The sequence below is a fragment of the Panthera tigris genome, chromosome C2 (assembly GCF_018350195.1).
Source record: "Panthera tigris isolate Pti1 chromosome C2, P.tigris_Pti1_mat1.1, whole genome shotgun sequence".
Lineage (NCBI taxonomy): Eukaryota > Metazoa > Chordata > Mammalia > Carnivora > Felidae > Panthera > Panthera tigris.
The window spans coordinates 130877397-130901933 of NC_056668.1; the positions used below are offsets into that span (position 1 = coordinate 130877397).

Sequence of the window (24537 nt, forward strand, 5' to 3'; positions counted from 1 at the left end):
GTAGACTTCCGGTTATAAAATAAGTATGTCATAGGGATGAAAAGTACAGCAGAGGAAATATGATCAATAATATTGTAATAATATATGGTGACAGATGGTGACTATACATCATGGTGAGCACTTTGTAATCTATGTAATTTCTATGTTGCACACCTGAAACTAATATAGTATTGTATATCAATTGTATTTCAATAAAAATTTTAAAATCCTGGAGAGTCATAGAGGTAGAAATGGCCAAGTGTAATGCAAAAGAGAATGAACACATAGGAGAGCATACAAGCCACCACACAATCCCTTAGAAGAGCAGGCAATTAAACAGTGGGTTTTTTTTTACTAAAAAAACCCAATCTCTGTACATAAAGCTGTTGTGCTTAATAAAAACTCAGATCAGGATAAAATTAACCACAGTGACAAAACTGGAAAACCACCTCAAGTATCCAGTTATATCAGACTTTGTTTTTCTTTTCCTGTTAATTAATATGGTGTTAAGATCAGTTTACCCAGTCAGTGCTGTGCTGAAGAAAAAAAAACAAAGAAATTTATTGAGAGACAATGATCAGAAGAATGTCTCTTTCACAAAGCAGCCATGTCATTTATACACAGTGGAAATATAAAAAGTCAACCAATGCAAAAATCCATTCTTAACCCACTGGAACCCAAATATGCCAATGCCTATGAGCTATGCTGGACACAAGGCATTAGGAAATTCCCAAGTCCCCCTATGGAATAATAAGGACATATTCAGTCACATAATAAATGGAAACACTTTTTCATAAAAATTAAGACATACTCTCTCAAGCTAAATGCGTATTAAGCTAAATACCTCATCAAAAGTAGTTTAACAAAACCTTAATAGTGAAGAACAAGACGCCAACGGGCCTTAGGCTGCACTAAATCTGCCAGGGAGACAGGATTAAACTGACCATATTTTCCAGTGCAAATTTTTGACTACAAGGATTCCTATAACAAAGTCTTATTTCCAGTGTTAAGAATGAAGGGGTGCCTGGGTGGCTCAGTTGGTTAAGTGTCTGACTTCAGCTCAGGTCATGATCTCTCACGGCTCATGAGTCCAAGCCCCACATCGGGCTCTGTGCTGACAGCTCAGAGCCTGGAGCCTGCTTCAGATTCTGTGTCTCCCTCTCTTTCTGCCCCTCCCTCACTCACACTGTCTCTCTCTCTCTCTCTCTCTCTCTCTCAAAAATAAACTTAAAAAAAAAAAAAAGAATGGTAGGTATGTTGGCAGCCAGAATGGGTGAACTTGTTCACTAAGAGCATATACGTCTTTGCCTTCTTGCTGGCATTGAAGGAGGAGTCATATATCCATTTCCTTCCCCAGGTATGCCTTAACAACACACACACACACACACACACACACACACACACACACACACACACACACTTTGCAAGTCTTGAGGAACATTTTGCAAGTCTTGAGGAACAAGTAACAACTCAAATGAGTATAAAAGCATGGGAAGGACTTCCCAAAGTAGCTGAAGTTGTAAGGCCTTGGAATCTAAGATGCTTACCGTTTTGCCTCTGGCTCCTTTGGGTCCAGTTTCTCCTGGACCACCACGGTCCCCAGTCTCACCCTGATTAAGTTCAGAAAAATAAAATGGTAATTAAAATCCAAGAGCCACATCTCAGTGTGTTTTTAAACTGATTCCAACACGAAGACATTTTTCATATACATTTTAATCTTCAAGAGTCTTCTCTGAAGTGTCTGTCCTCCCCCTCCTCCTTTCTCCCCTCCCCCGTTTTATGGCTCTCTACACAGCACAGGGCTGCCTCATTGTTTTACTCTTTCTCCCTCTTTCCAGCCACAACATAGTCAGCTCAGAGACATGAACTGTCCATGCTTTTTATTCTGCTCCCTGATCGAATCACAGAACTTGACATTTACTGAACTCACTAAATGTTTCTAGCAAAAGTGAAAGCTTTAAGGTAGAGGGCATCATTACTAACTTATTATCAGAAGGTGATTTATAATCACATTGAAAAAACCGAGCCAGGTGAAGGCAGGTTTTGGGTTTCTTTACATTTTACTTTCCTTTGAGCCAAGAAGAAAACACATTATGATAGAAGGGAAGGAGTCCATGTGAGAAGAAAAATGTGATTTTTTTCCTTTACTTATGAATTTAAAAACTAGAAATGAAATTTTAAAAAAAGCCTGCTTCTCTCTCTCCCCCCTTTTCCTCATAAAGGTTTCTTTTTATTCATTGATCATTAACTATTCTTCTATCATCCTAGGATACATTTCACAGCCTCAGGAGTATTTCTGATTGATCTCTACTTAATATGAAGTGCACAGTACCTTAGGTCCACTTTCTCCAGGAAATCCTTCTTGCCCCTATAATTAACAGTATGGAAAATTAATATACGTATCACTGATGTAGGTTTTCCCTGACTTTGATTTTGCCTGCTGCCTCATTGGGTTTTAGTATCTCTGAATCAGCGAAGGGCCAAAACAACTATAAATGAAAATGTACATTATTTGAGAAACTAGCTCCAATTTCTAAATTAAACTGTACCAAAATATCATGACAACCTAAGTGGATAAATGCACACATCTGAGGAATTATAAAGCAGCTCTCCTTCTACTGGAGATACATAACAGGACAGCTGGTAATATGGCCGAGTGTCTCTGAAACAGTCCTCTTAAAACATATTTCAATGGAGAAATATGGGAAACCTAGAGTTTAAATGTGATCATTTGTTTTCTGGTTCCCTGTTTACCTTACTTAGTCCATAGACTATAATTGAGGATGTCTGATAATCCCCACTTGATGAAAAAACAATGATTTAAACTGAAGTTTATTTTCTGCTTATTAAATGTAGTATCTCCTCAAACATATATAAAATAGAAAAGAATGGAAAGAAGAAAAATTACTCAAATCTCACTACCCAGAACTAACCGTTAGAAATGGTTTGTCCTGTTTTCTTATTTTTAGGGCGCCTGGGTGGCTAAGTCGGTTAAGCATCCACCTTCAGCTCAGGTCATGATCTCACAGTTGATGAGTTCAAGCCCTGCGTCGGGTTCTGTGCTGACAGCTCAGAGCCTGGAGCCGGCTTCAGACATGTGTCTCCCTCTCTCTCTCTGCCCCTCCCCTGCTCATGCTCTGTCTCTCTCTCTTGCTCTCAAAAATAAACATTAAAAAAAGTTAAAAAAAAATATCTTGTCCTATTTTCTTATTTTTTAATTTTTTAATTAAAAAAAATTTTTTTAATGTTTATTTTTTTTTGAGAGACAGAGCACAAGCAGGGGAGGGGCAGAAAGGGAGAGAAACACAGAATCTGAATCAGGCAGGCTCCAGTCTCTGAGCTGTCAGCACAGAGCCCGATGTGAGGCTCAAACCCACAAACTGTGAGATCATAGTTTGAGCCGAAGTCGGCACTCAACAAACTGAGCCACTCAGGTGCCCCTAGTCATTTTTTCTTTAAGCCCTTCAAAATGCATTTTTTAGCATAATTGGGATAAGTATTCTTTTCTAATTGTTTACATAACTACAAACTTCATATATATTCATTTTAAAGAGGGTGAATATTCTAATGCTATTAGCTACTTAATATTTCTCTTTTATCAGATATTGAGATTGTTTTCAATTATTCTGTAAAGAAAATTTCACTGGAAATGCCTCATTCATTAGTGATTTTTTTTTTCAAAGAAATTTTAGCTTTTTGGGGTTTATTTTTCCAGTCTCTTACATCATTCCTAGTGGGATTTCACTTGGAATTAATTGATCCTTTATAATGTTTTAGACTTTCCAACAAGACTTTGGTATGTCTCCATTTAGTAAAGTTTTATATTTCAGTAATTATTTGTCATAGGTCTCAAATATTTTGCAGAAGGGATATTCTTAACTACATAATGTTTTTGTGGATACTGTTATTATGATTTCTAAGTGATTATTATTTATATACAGAAATCACTGGTTTTGTAAATTTATCTTACTTCCAGATCCTTAAATATTCAAAATATTCAAAATATTCAAAATGAATTATAATTCTGATACAAAGTTAAAAGTTTTTATTTTTGAGTTATTGCTTGGCTCAATGCACGTTAAAAAGGCCCAGTGAAATGTCTCACTAATGGTTAAACAGATTAAGAGAACAAATTTTGGAATGCCTCCCTGAGTAAACTCGAGCACAGAGCTGCTAAGATTAGAGGCACTGTTCAGGCTGTAAAAAGTCAGGCCCTGGCCGCACATCTCTACAGAGAACAGAAAATTAATTTCAAGTTTCAATTGCTGCCTGTGCCTTAAACCATCAAATTGTATTTTCTTCTACCACATTCTCCAAGGGATATCAGCAAATAAGTTATCAAAATCTATCTCTAAATATCCAAGACTGCCCTATTCACTGCTTTTTTTCCCCTCTTAAATGTAACAAAACAAAACAAAACAAAAAAAACCAACAAAACTAAAAAAAGCACAAAAAATAAATGAAAATTTTCAGCTTCCAGTCAATGTGTCTTACCTTTGCTCCTTTCCTTCCAATGCTGCCATAACCTGGAGGGCCATCATCGCCCTGTAAACAAAGGCATTAATTACAAACATCCGAGACTACAGACTGGAGGCAGGCTTATCCACAAGAAGACAAGACACCCGGTTTTTTGGTTTGATTAGGAGAAATTAGGAAGCAGGATACTTCCTCTGGAGATGGCCACTGACATTTGGTGATAGTAGCATTAAAGATAACTCTCAGTGACAGATATAGACCGTGCACTGTCCCTTAGTCTCGCTTGTTTCATCTATAAAGTGGAACTAAAAGTTATAACCACTCATGATGTTATTATGAGGACCGAATGAGAAAATTTGAGGCATACAGTCATGTCAATAAAAGGAGGTAGTGGTGCTTCTGTTTAACACCTGTATTTTTAACACCTTAGCTCTAATCCATTTTCAGTTTGCTAGATGAAAATAAGGCCTTCTAAATTCTTGGTCAATGGCTACTGTCAGACCCTTGCAGAAGGTCTTTGTGACAAGTCCTGAGCTCTGGGGGAGGGTGGGCTGGGTTTCTGATGAACAGGTTCTGATGGGCAGAAAGGATAGAAGAAGGGTTACGGGGATGCTCAAGACACGTTTTTGTCCAGTTTATCATTTGCCTTTAAAAGCATCCTGGCCAGGGTGTTTGGTATGGGCAAGTGGCCACCTTAGGAAAGGAACTAATCCAAGTTAAGGATAATATCTCAGTTTCTGGAAAGTTAAAAGCTAGACTGGGGTGGTATCTTTAATACATGCCCCAGAGAACCACACGTGATATCTATTGAACTAAAAGATTCCAAGGGCCACGTCAAAAGTAGGGATCAAATACAAACCGGCAAGCCTCGAGGACCGGGGAGGCCAATAGGTCCTCTTTCTCCCAAATCTCCAGGTTCTCCCTGTCAAACAAAACAGTGAAATGTGTCCTTGTCAGGCTTGTTATTATTTTCTGATAAAGGAAATGAGCAGTGACGGTACTAAGATAATAGTTATACAACTGCATCCATGTCATTGTATCGAACACAGTGACAATGGCTTTGTGGTCAGGACTGCGAGTTGTATAAGCAATGCAAGGAATTGGCTGTTGTTGGCTAGTGAGGTCTCCTGCATTGACGAATGAAGTCCCAGCAAGACTGATACATTGTTTAGTGCAAGTTGCCATCTTGGCAGCTCAGTACCATGAACCGCACCCTTGGAAATGTCTTACCATGAGTCAAAGAGGAAGCTCTGTACTGTTTTAAAAAATTAACAAAACTGTTTTCCAAGATGATCCATCAAATCATCTGGCTGCTGCAAAGACAACAGACTTCTTAATCTAGTTTTAAGTGCTAATCAAGATAACCAAGTTAGCACGACATTCATGGCAATTGTTTCTGACTTCTGACTAGTAGACCATCTACTGTGGGTTATAAATCAATCTCAGGATTATGCTGAGTGAAGTCCAGCTACTTGGGAAAGTTAACACAGCTCTACAAAAGAAGGTTAACTCCTTTTCTTAAAAAAAAAAAAAAAAAAAAAAAGAAAAGAAAAGAAAAAAGATGTTAGATTTTAGATTTACTTAAATGGCAAGGTAGTACACAGAGTTTGTATACACTCCACATCTAGCTTACCCTATTGTTAGCATTATATTAGTTACATTAGTAGGGCCCATTTATCACAATGCATAAATGAATACTGATTCATTCTTATTAACTAAAGCCCATACTTTATTCAGCTTTTTTTTTTTTTTTTTTTTTTTAAGTTTTTACCTAATATCCTTTTTCTCTTCCAGGATCCTATCCAAGATACCATATCATGTCTTCTTAAGTTCCTTTAGACTGTGACAGTTTATCGGATTTTCCTTGTTTTTGAGGACCTTGACGGTTTTGAGGAGTACTGCTGAGGTATTCTGTAGAATGTCCCTCAACTGGGGTCTTTCTCATGATTACGGTGGATTTTATGGGTTTAGGGGGTAAAGATCACAGAGGTAAAGTGCCATTCTCATTACAACATAACAAGAGAACATTCTATCAACATGGCTATCACTATTGATGTTAACCTTGACCATTTGGCTGAGGTAGTGTTGGTCACGTTTCTCCACTATCCAGTCATTCCCTGTCTTTCCCATAATGTACTCTTTAGAAAGGAGTGTGGAAACGTACCCAGCCCACACTTTGGGAGTGGGAGTGGTTAAGTCATTTTTAAAGACAGAAAGGCAACCAGTTAAGTGTGAGAAGTGCAAATGGACAAATGTCCACTAGCACTGAACTCAGAGTAATACAGAGTTGGGTTCCATGGCTGGGAAGCAGAAGATCACCTTTCTTTCAGGGTAGTGGTTCTTAAAATTGGCTCTGGGGCCACCTGTCTCACAACTACCTCAGGTCCACATGCAAAGGAAATTCCTGGACTCCACTGGTATGGTCTCTCATATTAGAGCCCAAGAATATGCCTATTTAAATAAGCTTCTCGGGGCGCCTGGGTGGCGCAGTCGGTTAAGCGTCCGACTTCAGCCAGGTCACGATCTTGCGGTCCGTGAGTTCGAGCCCCGCGTCAGGCTCTGGGCTGATGGCTCGGAGCCTGGAGCCTGTTTCCGATTCTGTGTCTCCCTCTCTCTCTGCCCCTCCCCCGTTCATGCTCTGTCTCTCTCTGTCCCAAAAATAAATAAAAAACGTTGAAAAAAAAATAAAATAAATAAATAAGCTTCTCTGCTGATTATTTTAATTTTTTTTAATGTTTATTTTTGAGAGAGAGCAAGCGAGCGAGCAAGCATGAGCCAAGAAGGGGCAGAGAGAGAGACGAAAACAGAATCTGAAGCAGGCTCCAGGCTCAGAGCTGTCAGCACAGAGCCCAAGGTAGGGCTGGAACTCACAAGCTGTGAGATCATGACCTAAGCTGAAGTTGGACGCTTAACTGACTGAGCCACCAGGTGCCCCTCCGCTGATTCTTATACACTGTGAAATTTGAGAACATCTGCTTTAAGGTACAGAAACAAGGGAAGCCAAATGGCTTGAACGGGGTCACTTTTACTATTGGTACAGTCAGGTGTTGAGCCCAGAATTAACCAGTAAGTTGCTTGTGTCCCTGGGTACTTGGGCTTATTGTAGTAAGGTAGGAGTAAGGTAGGAGTAAGTGTTCGGGGCTCATCTCAGTTGACAATGAATCCAGAGGACTCAATTTATCTTGGGACTTCCCAAAGGATTTGGGTTTGCTTTGAGGGTACTTATTTCCAAATTCTTGCCTCTTCGTCTTTAAAAGTCCCTGTTATTAATAATGATCTTTTGGGCACAACTACCCTGCTCCTATCTATCTCCTTCCACACTTTTACCTATAACTGGCCCAAGGAACTCTCCATTCCTGCCGACCTATCTCCTGGTCCCTTTTGTTTCATCCAATGGATTGCTTTCTTCTCACAAGCAAACCTCTATGCATCCATGAAGCTGCACACAAACACACATCCTACCTCATTGTAAGATAATTGGTTCTCATCAGTGACACCACTTCCCCTGCAGCCTTCCCCAAGGGCAAGAAGGCAGCATTGTTTCTGTTCCAAACTTTCCTTTCCAGAGCACTATTGCTACACTGCATGCTCTAGCAATCCTTTCCTTTTGGAGTTGATTATCCCTGCCATCCACATATCTCATATTTCGCCCTCCAGTCAATAGTCCTTACAACTTGACCGCTGGCCTCCATCACTTCAGCCCTTCTTAGCAGTTCTCCATAACAAAGCTAGCCTCTCTTCTCATGTTATCATTCTCACCCTCTGCGTCAAGAAATTTCCCCATTAATTACCTACTCTGACATCTTCAATCTTCTCCTTTCTCTCTGCTCAGATGCACACTACGGTCTCTCCTATCATTGAAAACAAATACCCAGCTTCAATCAGTCCTATACTGGTGGTTAATACCCTCTCCTTGCCCCCAAGTCTTGCTTCTTCAAAGAGTAGTTTATAGCCCTGAATCCATTTCTTCCTCTCCAACACATTGTTCAGTTCTTTGTAGGCTATCTCCCTTTCTTTCCCCTTCTCTCAAATGCTACATTTCAAACTATTCTTTGGAGCATCTTAGCTACCAGAAGCAATGGCTTCTTCACTCCCCTTATCTATTCTGCACTAGCTGATACAATTGACCTCTCCTTCTTCAACTCTTCTTCTCAGCACCCAGTGTGCATTTCTGTTTCTTTCCCCTCCTTTCTAATGACTGTCTCCCCTTATCCTTCTTAGTGATAAATAGATATCACTAAGAGTCTTTTTAAGAATCCAAATGCCTCTGAGACCTACAACTCTGACCAGCCATAAACTCTTTCCTCTATTTCCCAAACCAAGTGGTTCCCTTCACTCCTACACTGTCCTTTCTCATGAGTTTCCTGCTTCTGGGATGGTGCTACACGCATGCAGGAAGCCCACAAATCATGTAGCCCTCTTCTTTATACCTTAGTTTCCTACTAGAAGAGTCTTCCAGAATCATGATGAGTTCCTCCTGTCCTCACCCTGTTACATCATCCAATTGTTGCTTGTCTTAGAGACTATGAGAACGTACCCACTAGTCTCCTAGCTTCCTATCTCTCAGCGCTCCAAATATTTCTACACTGAGTGTCCTATTCAAAATCCTCCCAAGTCTGGCTGTGTTCATACACTCCACTAAAAAATTATAAATAGCACTGTACTTGCTACTTAACAAAGCAAGTGACCACAGACTTTGTCTTTTATGTGCCTACCAGACAGGATCATCTTCTTCCCCAAATACCCATTTCCCAGGATTTTCCAACCCTGTGCTTTCCTTCACGTGATTTCTTCTCCCTGAAACCCTCCATGCCTCCTCTCTGCTTGCCAAAGTCTTTATTATCTTCTAGGGTCTGCTCCAAGTCTGTATCCTCTATGATGCCTCTTTCCCCAGCCTGGAAATACTTCTACAAACACTATATTTTAACCACCATTCTCAGACCTGTATCCTGGACTACTTTATGTCATAGATTATTGTCTTGAAAATATTCTAAATTCTGTGGGGGCTGACTCCATGTCATCTTTATTATACAACCCAGAAATTCTTTCATTAAGCAAATATTTTCTAAGCAATTATGTGCCAGGAACCGTTCAAAGTACTAGGGATGCATCAGTGAGCAAAACAGTCAAAGAGCTCGACTCTCCTGAAACTGACTTTCTAGTCCAACAGAATGCCATACAGTGACTTTGTCTTTAAAGGTGTTCAGCAAAGGTTTACATGCATGGGAGGAAACAAATAAAGAAGAAGAGAGGAGGGGAAGGAAAAAGAGAAGGTCAAAGGAAGGCCTGTCCCAGAACAGTCCTCCTTCCCTGAGGTTCCCCCAGGCTAAGATTGGGTGTAGCCCCTCGTGAAATTATGCTGAGCTGGAATCCTTGACCTCATTGTCGTCCACACCCACGTCCTTAGATGTTGTTGGCTCTCTAAGAATTAAGCCAGGGTGTAGGGGCAATAAGATATTCTCCTTTGTGTTGAAAGGGCTCTGGCTAATACAACCAGACACACTTACTTTGAGGAGAAAACCTTAACTTTGGTGGGCTTAAAGAATGTGACCTACTTTATTTCCTTGGCTTCCCAAATGGCCTGGACTCCCTGCTTCTCCTCCTGGTCCTGGAGGCCCCTGAAACAAAACAAGGATTGCAAATATAGCAGAACATAAAGCAACTTCCCCTTAAACCCTCTGTGTCTCTTCTAAGAGGAAAATGAACCACAGATGGGAAAAGAATTATGGCTTTACTGATTTCTGCTCTGGAAAAAAGTATCACAGCTGTCAAATAAAAACTAGTAAATAAAAGAAAATTAATAAAGTAATTCATGCCAGATGTGGCCTAACTGATCATGCTTCCTTGTGAGTCTTCTTTTCCAAAGAGATTTTACATTCTCACTGTTTTGCTTTTACAGCAGATGTTGCTAAAATGTCTAACATTTAAAGAAGGCATTCCAAATGACATTTGTCTTTAACTGTATTCTGTCTGGTTCTTTGTTTTGCTAGAAAGCATTTTTTTAAAGGTAAACATATATTTATTTGCAACTAATATAATTTGTACAAATAGAAAGTTCAAGAAACTTCCCCCCAAATAATTAGCATTAATAACAAGATATGTTCAGGTGTACCGGATAAATGTTCTGAAATAGTTTTCCCTTCCCTACTGATAAATTAGAAAAGCAAATGTACATAAATCCCCATTTACCGTTAGAAGAAAAAAACTAAAATATTTAGAATTTAACAAGAAAGATAAAGACCCATATAATAAGAAATCTTTAAGATCTTATTGAAGAACGTAACAAAAGTTAAACAGGTGGATAAATATACCACATGTCAATATGGAAAATCTGTTTGATATAATAGAAGTTTCTGTAGCATTCTAGAAAGCATGTTTTATTGGAATAGCTTTAGAACTAACCATTTAAAAATCCCAATTCAGACACAGCCCAACTGCCTTCCCATGTTACTAACACTTGGGATCAAATTTTTCCTTTGGGATATCCAAACATATGGCAACACAAATCTCTTTTAGTTAAAATGTTTACATAGGTACTTGTAATAATTCCAACACCAATGAATGGAAATCATTTTCAAATTTCTTTTTTTTCCATGGTTACTGTAATTTAAAAATAAACCATATCTGTGTAGTAAGCATGCTACTTAGCAAATTTTGTTCAGAAACAAAAAATTATGACATTAACCTTTTTTATCTTGAAAAAATTAAGGATGTACTAAGTTGGACATAAAAAATTTCCTAATAGGAAAGACTGTTAAATAGTATATTGGTTACTAGGGAAGATGATAATAATCTTTCCACAATCTTTGTTTTTTTCTCCTCCCTCTCCCTTATTTATCCTAAAAGAAGAATCTCAATTTCACTTTCCATAGCTGTCAATCCTTTCCCTTCTCAGTCCTACCACTTCATGGAGCTAGCTCCCGTGACATCCACGGGATGTTTTCTGTTCTTTTCTGTTCTTACCTTAGTTGATTTTGATCATGTATTCTTTGAAACTTTTCCATTAAGTTCTGTAACACTGGTTACCATGGCCTTCCTGGTCCCTCTCTGGCCTCTTCTCAGCAAACTTCAAAGACTCCATTGGCCTCTTCAATCTCCATGTGCCCTGAGGCTCCTCTGATCTTATTTTCTCATTTAATCCTCTCTTCCTGAGTGATTCCCCCATAGATTCACATATCACTTTACAAAATAACCCCTAAATATTTGAATCTCCAGTTCAGACCACTCAACTAAACGCCAAACCCATAAGTTAAAATGTCTATTGGAACTGATTACCAAAGATAATTAGATTTACTGCAAGTCATACTTGGGTTCATTCTCTTTATTAAGGAAGCCCAAAGTGGAAACTAGGAATCATCATAGACCCCTCCCTTAGCTTATCTCTCAAAACCTATCAAGTATAAGTCCTACAGATTCTATGCCTTTCTGTATACATCTCTCTTCTGTTCCTATTGCTATCATCTACCTTCAGGCCTTCCTGCATTCTGTCTAAATTCCTGGATTCCCTGACTGCAGCCTGGCCTCTCTCTAATCCATTCTTCATGACTTTTCCTTTGGATTTAAAATGTCAGGCTAATGCTGCCACTTTTTCTGAAATTCTGAATAGCTCTCAGAATAAAGTTTATGGTCTTTACTTATTAATACACAAAATCCCCCAAAATGTTGGGACTGCATGTCTCCATTGTCATCTGTGACTACTTCAATCACTGTATGTTTATGCTTAAACCATCTGAAGTCACCAAATACTTCTTGTTTTATATCTCCGCACTTGTGCAAGTTCTTCCCTTAGCTGGTCCATTTTTCCATCTGGAGAGAGGTACAATCTCCCTGTTCTGAAAATCTTATTTTTAGCATCACTGTTTCAAGAATACCTGAACCCCCTGGCTACACTGGGTCTCACAGATTCCTTTACTCTGTATGTAGTTCTTCATTCATTTCTTTCTCTCATCCACTAGATACTAGCCTGTACATTCCTTGAAGGAGTATACCCTATTGACTTCATATCTCTGGAATTTTGTCTCTAGGTACTTAGTACAGTACCTAGGTACTTAGTAGAGTACTTAGAACCTCTCAATCCACCCATTCATTCATCTATCCATTCACCTCTCCAGGAAAATCCCCCAAGAGGGATGAAATAATGTGTTTAACTTCATTTTCCGTATGAAATGTTTGTGTACTTCACAGGACGAGGAAGTGAAAAGATTTCAATTATCCTTGACCAAAGGCATAAATTGGAAGTCTGGCCTAGGAGTTCACTTTCTGTGCTTCCTTCAGACATAATGAGCTCTAAGAGATGAAATAATTTCAGGGAGATTACTTCATGTGTAGTCACTTTGAGCACACACGAGCACAGTGAGAGATTACCTTGTTTGAAAGCCCTCCAAAATGGGATGGATGGGCAAATGGAGGGACAGAGGGATGGATGGATGGATGCAGACAGAGCCTGGTCATCAGAACATCAGAGAACCTGATCCTGTTTCCTATGCAGGACCACACAAAATACCAGACTGGCATTTGTGATTGCTTGAATAGGCCTCAAGCTTCATTGAATGGTTATCCAGATAGGTTACCTATTCAAATACTGCTGGTTGTATAGGGCACCATGTTTTTAAAGGAAAGGTGAAAAATTCCCTGCAACCCCAGGATATCAAAGAGCCAAAAAGTTACCTTGATTTGAGGCCAAGAGCAGCTATGGAATATAAAAAGAAGCTTAGGGCATTTAAAGGAAAAGGACACCAGCTAGAGATCAAATCTCCATCGGCTTTGTGGCAATGGCAACCTTTTATCGAGTATTTTGTGCAAAGCACTGTGCTAAGAGGTATATGTTTACACTATCCAGACTTTCTCAATCCTTACAACAACACAGTGAGATACATATTATTGATACACTTGTTTACCGATAAAAAATAAATTCTCAATATATTTAACCCCAGATCACTGTTAATAAGAGGGTGAGATGGGAACTGGACTTGATTTTGACTCTGAACTCCTAGCTACTCTGCCTGCTGTTTTGAAGACTGTTTGGGGACAGGATTCCCCAACTCTACTATTCATGCATCAGCTGAGATTGGAGTTTTAAAAATGTGAATCTCCAAACTTGATGCAGGAGGCTGGGGCCAGATCTACCCTGCAATATGGGGACTTGGGCTGGGGGTCTTTTGCTTGTGTTCAGACTCTGTGACAGAGTCTTCTGCAATCGCAACTGCTTAATACAGGTGTTAAGTGATGATATAAAGGAGATGTTTAGAGTTTAAATGTTTTAAAAATTGTCCTTAGATAGTATCTGATCAGAAAGGATAGCACTAGGATTTGGGGATTAATGGCTGCTACAGTGCCAAGGACACCTCGACTTTGGATGGGATGTGGCTGGGCAGGGACAAGAGATGCAGGCTCTTCTCATGCTTAAAAGGAATCCTGTCACTTATTATTTTCTTGGGGGCAAAACCTTGCCTACAAGGACAACCGGTAAATATCAGGGTGAGCAAAAACTACTCAAGGAGACTAAATGCTCAGCATCTTTAAGAGTCAGATATGAGCTAATTCTGAGAAAATCAAAAAACAAGAGGCCAGCCCGTGCTGGTGGGCTAATGCAAGAACAAACCCGAGACACCTGAGGTGTTGATCTTGACAGTGCTAATCTAGGATATAGCCTCTAACTCAACTTCTAATCCTTCAAGCCTCCTACACTCCATCCATACTGGATCATTTATCGTTCCCCAAACTCACTTTGATATCTCTTTTTAGATTTTCTGGCTCCTTTTCCCAGATGCCTGCCTCTCCCTTGGTCACTGGAAAACACCTCCTTATCCTGCAAAAGCGAAACCACTCTTCTGCTCTAAAGCCATCCTTTGTCCCACCATTCTACCTGAGGTGTAATTCTACATTAGCATTTAGTACATCACATCTCAACTATTCGTTTGTATCGGTCTCCTTTATGAGATTGGGAGCGTGCACTTTTATCTTACTACAGAACGCGCACACAGGAAGCCCTCAGTAAATATTTGAGGAAAAGGAGTAGTTGATGGATCATTGAACCTAGATTATGCGGAATGATGAAATGCAATCACTGCAGTACAGATTATTAGTGTTAGTATTACCACGGCCTTTCTTACACTGGAGACTCCTCGCATACTTTGAGCATAAAATGTCCCTGCTAAATTAGATAATACTGATGCAATGCAGTAGTATTAAACATTTACATAGTGCTTACTACACCGCAGGCACTGTTCTGAGAACCTACGTATATTAAACCATTTAATTTCCACCTGATGCAGTAGATACTATTACTATCCTTATTCTGCAGCAGAGAGAATTGAGGCATAGAGAGGTTAAACAAATTACCCAAAGCCACAAAGATAGATAGGAAAGTACAAATCTGGCAATCAAACTTAGGCACCCTGGCTCCAGACACTGTGCCCCTGACCACTATGCTACGCTTGGTAAAGATGACAACAGAAATTCTACTTTATATCCCAAATTGACATGGAATAATTCCAATTTTTCTGGGTATTGCCTGACATTAGTGATTTGGCTAAAAACAAACAAACAAACAGAATAATTCCAACACTAACTAGAATTAGGATTGGTGTCTGATTTTCCTTTCTTCCTCTAGGCATTGGTTATGTTAGTGTGGTACCCCAGGGTAAACCAGACGAGAAGGAAGGTATGAAAGAAAATGCCATTCTTTTCAAGGTTATGTCTTTTTTCTTATGCCAGAGACTGTACTTCTTTCATATCATAGCCATATACTTGGTTGGATTAGCACATTTTGATTTATGCAGAATTCCCCAACACTGCATGAATTAATAAGTCTTCAGAACACTGTCAACACAACTCACATCCTTTTTTCCAAATGTATGTCCTAAGAAAAGCCTTAAGGCCTGCAATTAAAAAACACTCCCGTTATTCCACCTAAATGGCTCGTTCGTGTGTGCTGTATGAAGCCCGTGTCAGTGGATTTATAGAGCCCATAAAGAATAACACTCTCTTGTATATATGATTGGTTTGGTCTCCCGTGGTTTTCCTTTGGAAACAACAATTTTGAAGTCTCATCCATCATGTCCTGAATATAGAAAATTCTACACATCTTTGAAATAGCACTTTCACTGTGTTGACAAGGGTATTTCAAGAAAAGCAAGCAAAGAAAGCAAGCCATGATTTCTAGCCAGATAAATGGAAGAGGTAGAGAGAAGTGGTGCCTTTTGACTAATGATGGCAATGCCAAGAGGTTGAATGATTTATAACTATGATCAATCTTGCCAAAGCAAGATTAAAGGGGACTCACTCAGAGAAGTACACTATAGGGCAAATGGAATAGCTTATTTGAGTAACAGCCACTTGGATACAATTTTGGATTGTAGAGAAGGGAATTACCAAGCTCTTTGGATTTAACACATCTACATTTTAATATTTTATATAAACAGGTGAGATAATCACCCGATATACGTTTCCCTTGGCATTTGCTTTTTTTTTTTTAAATCCCAATTGGTGGTGGCAGCGTTTTTAACGATTCAAGGATGTGAATGCAAAATACTTTTCATCAATTTAGTCCTACAATGAAATTTTAAAGTTTTCATGCTGTTTGAAGGAGCACATTCATCAAAATTGGGAACAAATATCCTCACGAGTAGTTATTCATATGCTTTAAAATACTGTGTCATGAGATATAGGTTTATGCAAATAGCTTAACTATTTTGATGATGAACACATCCACTTACGTGTTGGACCATTGCCTAATGGACACAAAGTAACGCATTCCCTTTATCCCATTATCCAAGTGCAAGTCCCAACTGTGTCTCATTCATTCATTTACTAATTGATTCATTATATAAATACATGTTGAGCTCTACTGTGTGGCAGCCCTGTTGTTTTAGGCTCTGGGATATACGCAAGACAAATTTCTGGCCCTCAGAGAGATTAAAGTCTACAAGAGGAGACAACAAGCTAAACACATATATACTATAATAGCAGTTAGGCAATGGCCAGATCAGGTAGGGCCTTTCTACTCAAAGTGTGGTCTGGGAACCAGCAGCATTGGTATCACCTGGGAGTTCATTGGAAGTGTAGAATCTCGGGCCCCACCCCAGACCTTCCGATCTGTATCTGCAGTTTAAAAAGTTGTCCAGGTGATTCTTAGGCACTTTGAAGTTGGAGAAGTGATGTGGGAAAGTCAGTCCCATCACAGGGTGTGTCTGTTAGAATCACCTGGGGAGAATTCAAAGTTACCGGTACCCTGTCCTTACCTCCAGAGATTCTGATTTAAATGATGTGAAGAGGGTTCCAGGTGGTGGAGTGTTTTATAATCTTCCCAGGAGATTAGGACGTGAGTCTAGGTTGAGGATCACTGAAGTAGGTTGTATCCTGGATGCAATGGGAAGCCCCTAACGATTGAGATCAGAGGAGTGGCATGACCCCATTTCTACTGAGGAGGAATTCTTAACCTCAAAGTAACCGCTGAGCTGCTGAGGCAAAGAGGGCTAGAAGCCATCTCCACCTCTGGGTCTGACAGAATGACAGCCCATCCGGCAAGGTAGGGAACGCAATGCGATGTGGCCACCACACTGAACGCGGAAGTCAAACCTTTGCTGGTTCACAGGCAATGAATAGCTCCTTCTGAAGAAAAGACACTGCAAGGACAGCCACATTAAAGCCAAGATCAAAGCCAGGTGTAGTCCCTTTCTCTCATTACATACCTGAGGACCTTTAATTCCCAGACCTCCTTTTTCTCCTTTCATACCAGTCTCTCCTCTGGGACCCTACATATAGAGAATTAAAGCATTATTTGTTTTCTAAAAGAGAACACTTGAATAATAACTTGAGTATTAAATATGGACATGATAAGTCAGTCATGTGGACAGAAACTGGAAAGAGAACTCTACCCATGCCCTTGGCTCTGTCTTGATCTGTAAGTGTCCCCTCTGTCCATGTATACAAGGGTCCAATCTGCAATTTCGGCAGTTGGGCATTTACAGTCAACTGAATAAATACTCAACGGTTGAATATTTCAGTATTGCTTTCTGATTATCCTAAGCGTCTTTAGACTCCAAATGCATATATTTCTTATGTGATAAAGAAAATAATCCTTAATTATGTAATCTGACAATGAAACATTAAAATAAATTTCAATTCAATAATCACACTGAAGACTGGTCGTAAGATACAGCATGTGGTAAGGTGAAATTTGGATCTTTCTACTTGTAAAATATTATATTGCCTGTTAATCATGGCTTCCATACATTAGGCAGATAAACCTTCATGCTGTGTTTGGCTTTTCCATCTCCTTTTAAATTTTGTTATGAAGAAAGAGTAGAAGAAGGGATGTTGTTTTATTACTTGTTTAGCATGAAATAAAGCCAGCCAATCTATTGAAATGCTTCCCCACAACCCCAGTGGCAAATATTTCTCACTTCAAGATAAGACAAGTGAACTTTCCTCAGTTGGCAAGAAAAACAGAAAAAAGCAATCAAGCTCAAAAGAGATAGAGGTCCAAGGGGGCAGATTGTTTACCGCTCTCAAGTCTTGGTAAAAATGTGGACAAAATTTTTCATCTGATGTCTAAGGACATTTTGCCCAACTTTCATGCACCATGGTGCCAACATACAATTGTTAATTTTTTAAAACTATGTGGATTAAAACCTTGAAAAATTATAGAACCATTGCTTGCTCTGCATTTGCCAAACAGCAAAATTATTTCTCAAGATTTCAAAGCCAAGTTTGAGAAAAAATACGTTCTAACTTTCTATACTCTGACCTCTTTTCTTTCATCTCAGCATTTTCTAGGACTTCCTTTCCCTTTTCAGTATTATTTCAGGCTACATTTTGGCACATGCTTCCTTTTCCCTCATGTGATCAGTGTAAGAGCCAACCATGGGCTCTTCCTCAGAAAAGAAAAAGTGCTGGAGGCAGCTCTCTGGGGGAAGTGAACAAGAAAGACAGGCTGAGTGCCATGCTATAGAACACCCTGAAGACTTCAGCTGTATTTGGAACAATTCTTTCCTAGAGTAGAGCCAACTTTTCTACAACACAGGCGTCCAAATATGTAACACTGAGCTCTTACTGTGCTACATGGACCAAAATTCCCAGTTTGAGGCTCAACATTTTCTTTGGCTTAAGGTCTCCCTAGAACATCCCAGCTAGCTTGGAGTTATTGCACAGGGACCCTATCCAGCATGTTCATTCTCCTTTCACCTCTTGAGGCACAAAATAAAGGAGACTAAATGCTGGTCAAGTCAAGACTGTGTCACTTCCTTACTTTATTACTTTGAAAACACTTTAAGCATCTGTAATTCTGCAAAGAGGTTTGATGAATTCCATCAAATCTCCAGATTCTTCATGTTGTCACATTCTGTTTAGTACTGATATGTACCTGAGGGCCCTTAAGTCCCCATGAGCCTTCAAGTCCATCTAGGCCTGGGATGCCTGTTTTCCCCTGTGGTGAGAGAGAAATCAACCTGTTAACACTGTTTCCTGAGAATTTTGTCTTCTTTCTTCATGTACAACATTGTATATTTTCAATCACAATACAGTGCAGGATCTTTGGAAAAAATATGAAAAATAAGGGAGAATACAAATAAAGAAATAAAATTTTTCTATAATCTTATAAAGCAGAGATAACCAAGGCTACTATGTTGGTACATTTGCTTTCAGTCTTTATACATATGCACACTTACATACTCCTTTTTTTTCTGTAACATTTCCAATATATCTAACTTGGGCGTTTGGCCTGAAAAAACTCACAATTTACTTCACATTTTCTTAATAAGTCTCTGGAAATCTTACAACATTATATTTATATTCAAATAGATTAAATATCTATGAATCAAAGTTAAGCATTATCTTCACATTGCTCTTGAACTCTGCCAAAGATAAGAGTTCCAAAAAAAAAAAAAAAAAAAAGGATTAAAAGGCTTAATTTAGTCAACTATTGAAATAGCCTAAATTTATGCCTCAATTGTTACACAATGACATGTGGTTAGAGGTCCCCTGCTAATTAATGCTTTTTCCTAGATCTCAGAAAGAGGAAATTTCTCAACACTTTCCCCAGCTTCATTTCATTCTTTTCATGCCATTATTCTGGTTTTGCTCTCCTTTTTGTTGAAGTCTAACCTTGAAATGTGTGTGTGGAATGGAGTGATGTTTGTGGATGGTAAACTCTCTTAGTCTTCATCTGAAAACGTCTATATATTTATTCATAGTTTAGCTAGGTATGGAATTCTAGATTAACAGCTATTTTTCTTCTGCACCTGTAAAATATTACTTTGCTTTCTTGAATATTTTATTGCTGAATACAAGTCTGCTGCAATATAATTTGTTACCCTTGGATAAAATGCCTTTTCTCTCTGGTAGTGTTTAAGATGTTTTCTTTAGCATTCCAGAGTTTTACCATGATGTGACCGAGAGTGGATTTATTGTTTATCCTCATTGTATTTTCAACCTGAGAATGTGTTTTTCTTGAATTTTATAAATTCCAAGTCATAATTTATTTTTCATAAATCTTATAGATGACATGTATAATACATCACTAACACGTATAAAGAAGATAGGATATGATATTTGGTATGGTCAAGTGTTTTGAACAAAACACTCAGAATGTCCAATTTGTATTAGAGTTTCACAGTACTCTCATTTTAAAAAGGGTTTATATAAATTGTAAGATTCCAGAGTCAACCGAACAAAAATCTAAAGGAAAGATTACTCAACTGAGTTACTAGTTTGTACTTGATACCTGAACAAAGTTAAATTTAACAGTAATTGGCCCAACTAGTGTCTTATCATTGATTTTTACAATCTTTGATTAGAATGGTCAAATTTTCATCTTAAGATTTGAGTTTTTGAAATTGTAGCCTAAAAGTTTTCTAGTATTTTATTCCAAAACCGGTATCATCAAAAAGTGAAAGAACTTTAGTCTTGAAAGAGATTTCCCAGAGCCTTTATTACTCCTTGACTGGACACAGAACCCTTATCATTTGGAGTTAAGAAAAAAAAAAATCACTGTACCTGTGGGCCTGTATGTCCCCTTCGGCCATGAGCTCCCTAAAGTAGGACAAAAGGTAGATACCATTAACTCTGAAAAAAAAAAAAATGCTTTCTATATTTAATTTAAATTAGTAATGAACACGCTAAGGCATTTTTTTTTAAGTTCTCACATATTGCTTAAAACATTTAATTATCCACTGCACCATGACAGTAAAATGTTGCCAACTCTGAATTTCATTTTTAATTTTTTTTTTTTTTTGAGAGAGAGAGTGAGAGCATGCACATGGGAGCAGTGGGGGAAACGGGCAGAGAGAGAGACAGTATTAAGCAGGCTCCATGCTCAGTGTGGAGCCCGACACAGGACTCGATCCCATGACCCTGGGATCATGACCTGAGCCGAAATCAAGAGTCAGACACTCAACAGACTGAGCCACCCAGGCATCCTGCCAACTTTGAATTCTTATCCTAGGGCAATAGGTAATAAAAAATAATAGACAACTGAAATCTGTACATACTTAGAACAGATTGTAGTCAATAATCTGCCCTCCCCTAAACTACTACTAGAACTGGTCACAAGCTCCAAAATTGATTGATTCAAATTTAATTTCTTTTCACTTTTCCAAAGTACTAACAACCCAAAAATCAAGAGTGTAGTAGCCAAAAGGCAGGAAGCCAGAGAAAAAGCTGGGAGAATTGACTCCATGAACTTTATAGTTTCAGAATCTAAAGATAGCCAGACTAATTTTATACCCCTTTACCCAAAAAAGCCAAACAATATGCTTACCTGTTAAAAATTAAAGAATCATCCCAAGCATTCAAAAATTCTCAATTCAGTATGCTAATGAAATTAAAATAATAGTGCTACACAATCAAGTGAAATTTTCCTAATACTCTCATATATAAGATTAGGGTCTGGGTATATTTCAGATCAACATATTATAGATCTGTAAATCACACAGAGACATTTTATTGTCTAACTTATGATCTCTCAAAGTTACAGCAAAATTGACACCAAGATTTGCAAAATTCAGTAAATATCAGACAACATTTTCTTGATGGAAACTTGAGAGATTCAGATCAAAATTCAGTGTGAGGCCAGACTTTAAATTCTTCCAATCACACTTCAGTTAACTTCTATTGTTATCTAGGAAACAGACTGTGTATATCTGGAGAAATGGAGACCCATTTCTTTAAAACTCTAATGAGTCATGTTGAGAGGAGAGTCTAAATCCTCTCCATCAGGAGGAAAAGAAGTTCTCTCCACTCCTTTAGTACAAGAGTTTATCTGATCTGGTTTAATGCACTTCAGTCTCATTCATAAAAATATCTACCAATCATCTACTACCCACAAAGCATATTGAATGGGAACCATAAAGATTACACACACACACACACACACACAGTTTGTGACCTCAGAGGATGCTCATACTTTGGATTTGGGGGGGGGGGTGAAGACATAAATATTACAATATTTACAATGTATAGTATGGCAAATGCCATAAGAAAGGAGAAGATGGAAATATGGGTTTCGAAGAAAGCAATTATATCCAGTTTATCAGATTAGGAAAATATTCCTACAAGATTTTTTTGTAATTAAAAATTTCTTAATGTTTATTTTGGAGAGAGAGAGAGAGACAGTGTACGAGTGGGGGAGGGGCAGAGAGAAAGGGAGACACAGAATCCAAAGCAGGCTCCAGGCTCTGAGCTGTCAGCACAGAGTTCAACCCGGGGCTCTAACTCAGACTGCGAGATCATGACCTGAGCCAAAGTTGGATGCTTAGCCAAATGAGTCACCCAGGCGCCCTGAAGAAGATTTTAAGTTTATGTAAGTAATCTCTATACTAATGTGAGGCTTAAATTCATGACCCTAATATTAAAGAGTCACATGCTCTACTGACTAAGCCAGCCACGTGCCCTAGAAGATATTTTTGATCTGAGTTTCACAGAAGGTATAGGAGTTTCACAGAAGAAAATGAAACAACTCTTTCTAGTAAAGGGTATTACTTTCTAAGTAATGAAGTAGAGGCAGGAAAATAGGAAGTGTATTTAATGGTGGCATTTCTAGGACAAAGGTGTCAGAAGAGAGGGGAGTAGTAGGGTTACTTAACTGAAGGGTTCATACTCCATTTAGCAGAAACTACTGGCTCTCTTAAAGCAGGAAATGTACATGGCAAGATTTGGGCTATAAGTGGATAGATCTGGGTGTGGCAGGCACAACTTGAACCTACATTCAGTCAAAATAAAGAGCATCCTATATGATTTAAGGGATATGAAACAGTACTTTACATCCAAAAATTTTTCTCTGGTCCATGGTCACAGTGTTTGAAATAACATCAATAAACATTTGGTGTCTGTGTCTTTAAGGTTCAACTTTGAAAGAGCTTGATTAAAATTAGTCATCTCAACATTGAGCTCCTGCTCCTTAGAGGCACTGGGGTGAGTAATAGTAAGCAAAAATGACTTCTGGTCCTAGGCAGGAGTTTAGAAGCCTGACAGAGGATAAAGATTTTAATCTACCATTCATGCACATCATGGAAACATCTCTAGAAGTAATCATCTAGCACTTTCATTAGTGGCTATTTGGGATTTAAACTTTATTTAAAAAATTTTTAACATTTTATTCTTGAGAGACAGAGAGAGATAGAATGCGAGTAGGCGAGGGGCAGAGAGAGAGGGAGACATGGAATCCAAAGCAGGCTCCAGGCTCTGAGCTGTCAGCACAGAGCCCTACGTGGGGCTCGAACCAACCAACCGCGAGATTATGACCTGGGGTGAAGTCGGACGCCTAACTGACTGGGCCACCCAGGCACCCCTGGGATTTAGACTTTAAATGGAAGTCATGGGTTTGAGATGCGTTGGGTAGGTGTGAGAGACTGAAAAAAAAAGGGGGGGGGCACCTGGGTGGCTCAGATGGGTGAGCATCCGACTTCAGCTCAGGTCATGATCTCACGGTTCGTCAGTTTGAGCCCCACGTCGGGCTCTGTGCTGATAGCTCAGAGCCTGGATCCTGCTTCCAGTTCTGTGTATCCCTCCCTCCCTCCCTCCCTCTTTCTCTGCCCCTCTCCCACTTGTACTCTCTGTCTCTCTCAAAAATAAACAAACACAAATAATCCAGTGAAGAAATGGGCAGAAAACATGAATAGACACTTCTCTAAAGAAGACATCCGGATGGCCAACAGGCACATGAAAAGATGCTCAATGTCACTCCTCATCAGGGAAATACAAATCAAAACCACACTCAGATACCACCTCACACCAGTCAGAGTGGCCAAAATGAACAAATCAGGAGACTGTAGATGATGGAGAGGATGTGGAGAAACGGGAACCCTCTTGCACTGTTGGTGGGAATGCAAATTGGTGCAGCCGCTCTGGAAAGCAGTGTGGAGGTTCCTCAGAAAATTAAAAATAGACCTACCCTATGACCCAGCAATAGCACTGCTAGGAATTTACCCAAGGGATACAGGAGTACTGATGCATAGGGGCACTTGTAACCCCAATGTTTATAGCAGCACTCTCAACAATAGCCAAATTATGGAAAGAGCCTAAATGCCCATCACCTGATGAATGGATAAAGAAGTTGTGGTTTATATACACAATGGAGTACTACAGGGCAATGAGAAAGAACGAAATATGGCCCTTTGTAGCAACGTGGATGGAACTGGCGAGTGTGATGCTAAGTGAAATAAGTCATACAGAGAAAGACACCATATGTTTTCACTCTTATGTGGATCCTGAGAAACTTAACAGAAGACCATGGGGGAGGGGAAGGAAAAAAAAAAGTTAGAGAGGGAGAGAGCCAAACGCTAAGAGACTCTTGAAAACTGAGAATAAACTGAGGGTTGATGGGGGATGGGAGGGAGGGGAGGATGGGTGATGAGCACTGGGTGTTACATGGAAACCAACTGGACAATAAATTTTATATTAAAAAATTTTTTTAAAAAAAGAAAACAAGGAAATAGGGGAGGTAATTCCACAATTTTGCTTTAAAATTTTTAATGTTTTAAATGGGGAAGATTAAATCCCAAAATGTCTTAATGTTGGCCCATGGGCTTGCCGTTATGTAGTAACACATCCAGACAGCCGAACTTACCTGTGAAAGGAAAAGTG

The 24537-nt window shown here is 39.1% G+C and overlaps 1 protein-coding gene across 1 annotated transcript in view; it reads right to left on the minus strand.

The window, feature by feature from the left end:
- COL6A6 (collagen type VI alpha 6 chain) overlaps positions 1-24537 on the minus strand; it is a 118631-nt gene that overhangs the window by 48741 nt on the left and 45353 nt on the right. The window contains exons 20-27 of the mRNA XM_007087379.2: positions 20452-20487; positions 18821-18883; positions 17148-17210; positions 10011-10073; positions 5315-5377; positions 4474-4524; positions 2312-2347; positions 1527-1589 (exon numbers count right to left, since the gene is read on the minus strand). Coding sequence (XP_007087441.2) covers positions 1527-1589; positions 2312-2347; positions 4474-4524; positions 5315-5377; positions 10011-10073; positions 17148-17210; positions 18821-18883; positions 20452-20487 — 438 coding nt within the window. The remainder of the gene's footprint in view (positions 1-1526; positions 1590-2311; positions 2348-4473; positions 4525-5314; positions 5378-10010; positions 10074-17147; positions 17211-18820; positions 18884-20451; positions 20488-24537) is intronic.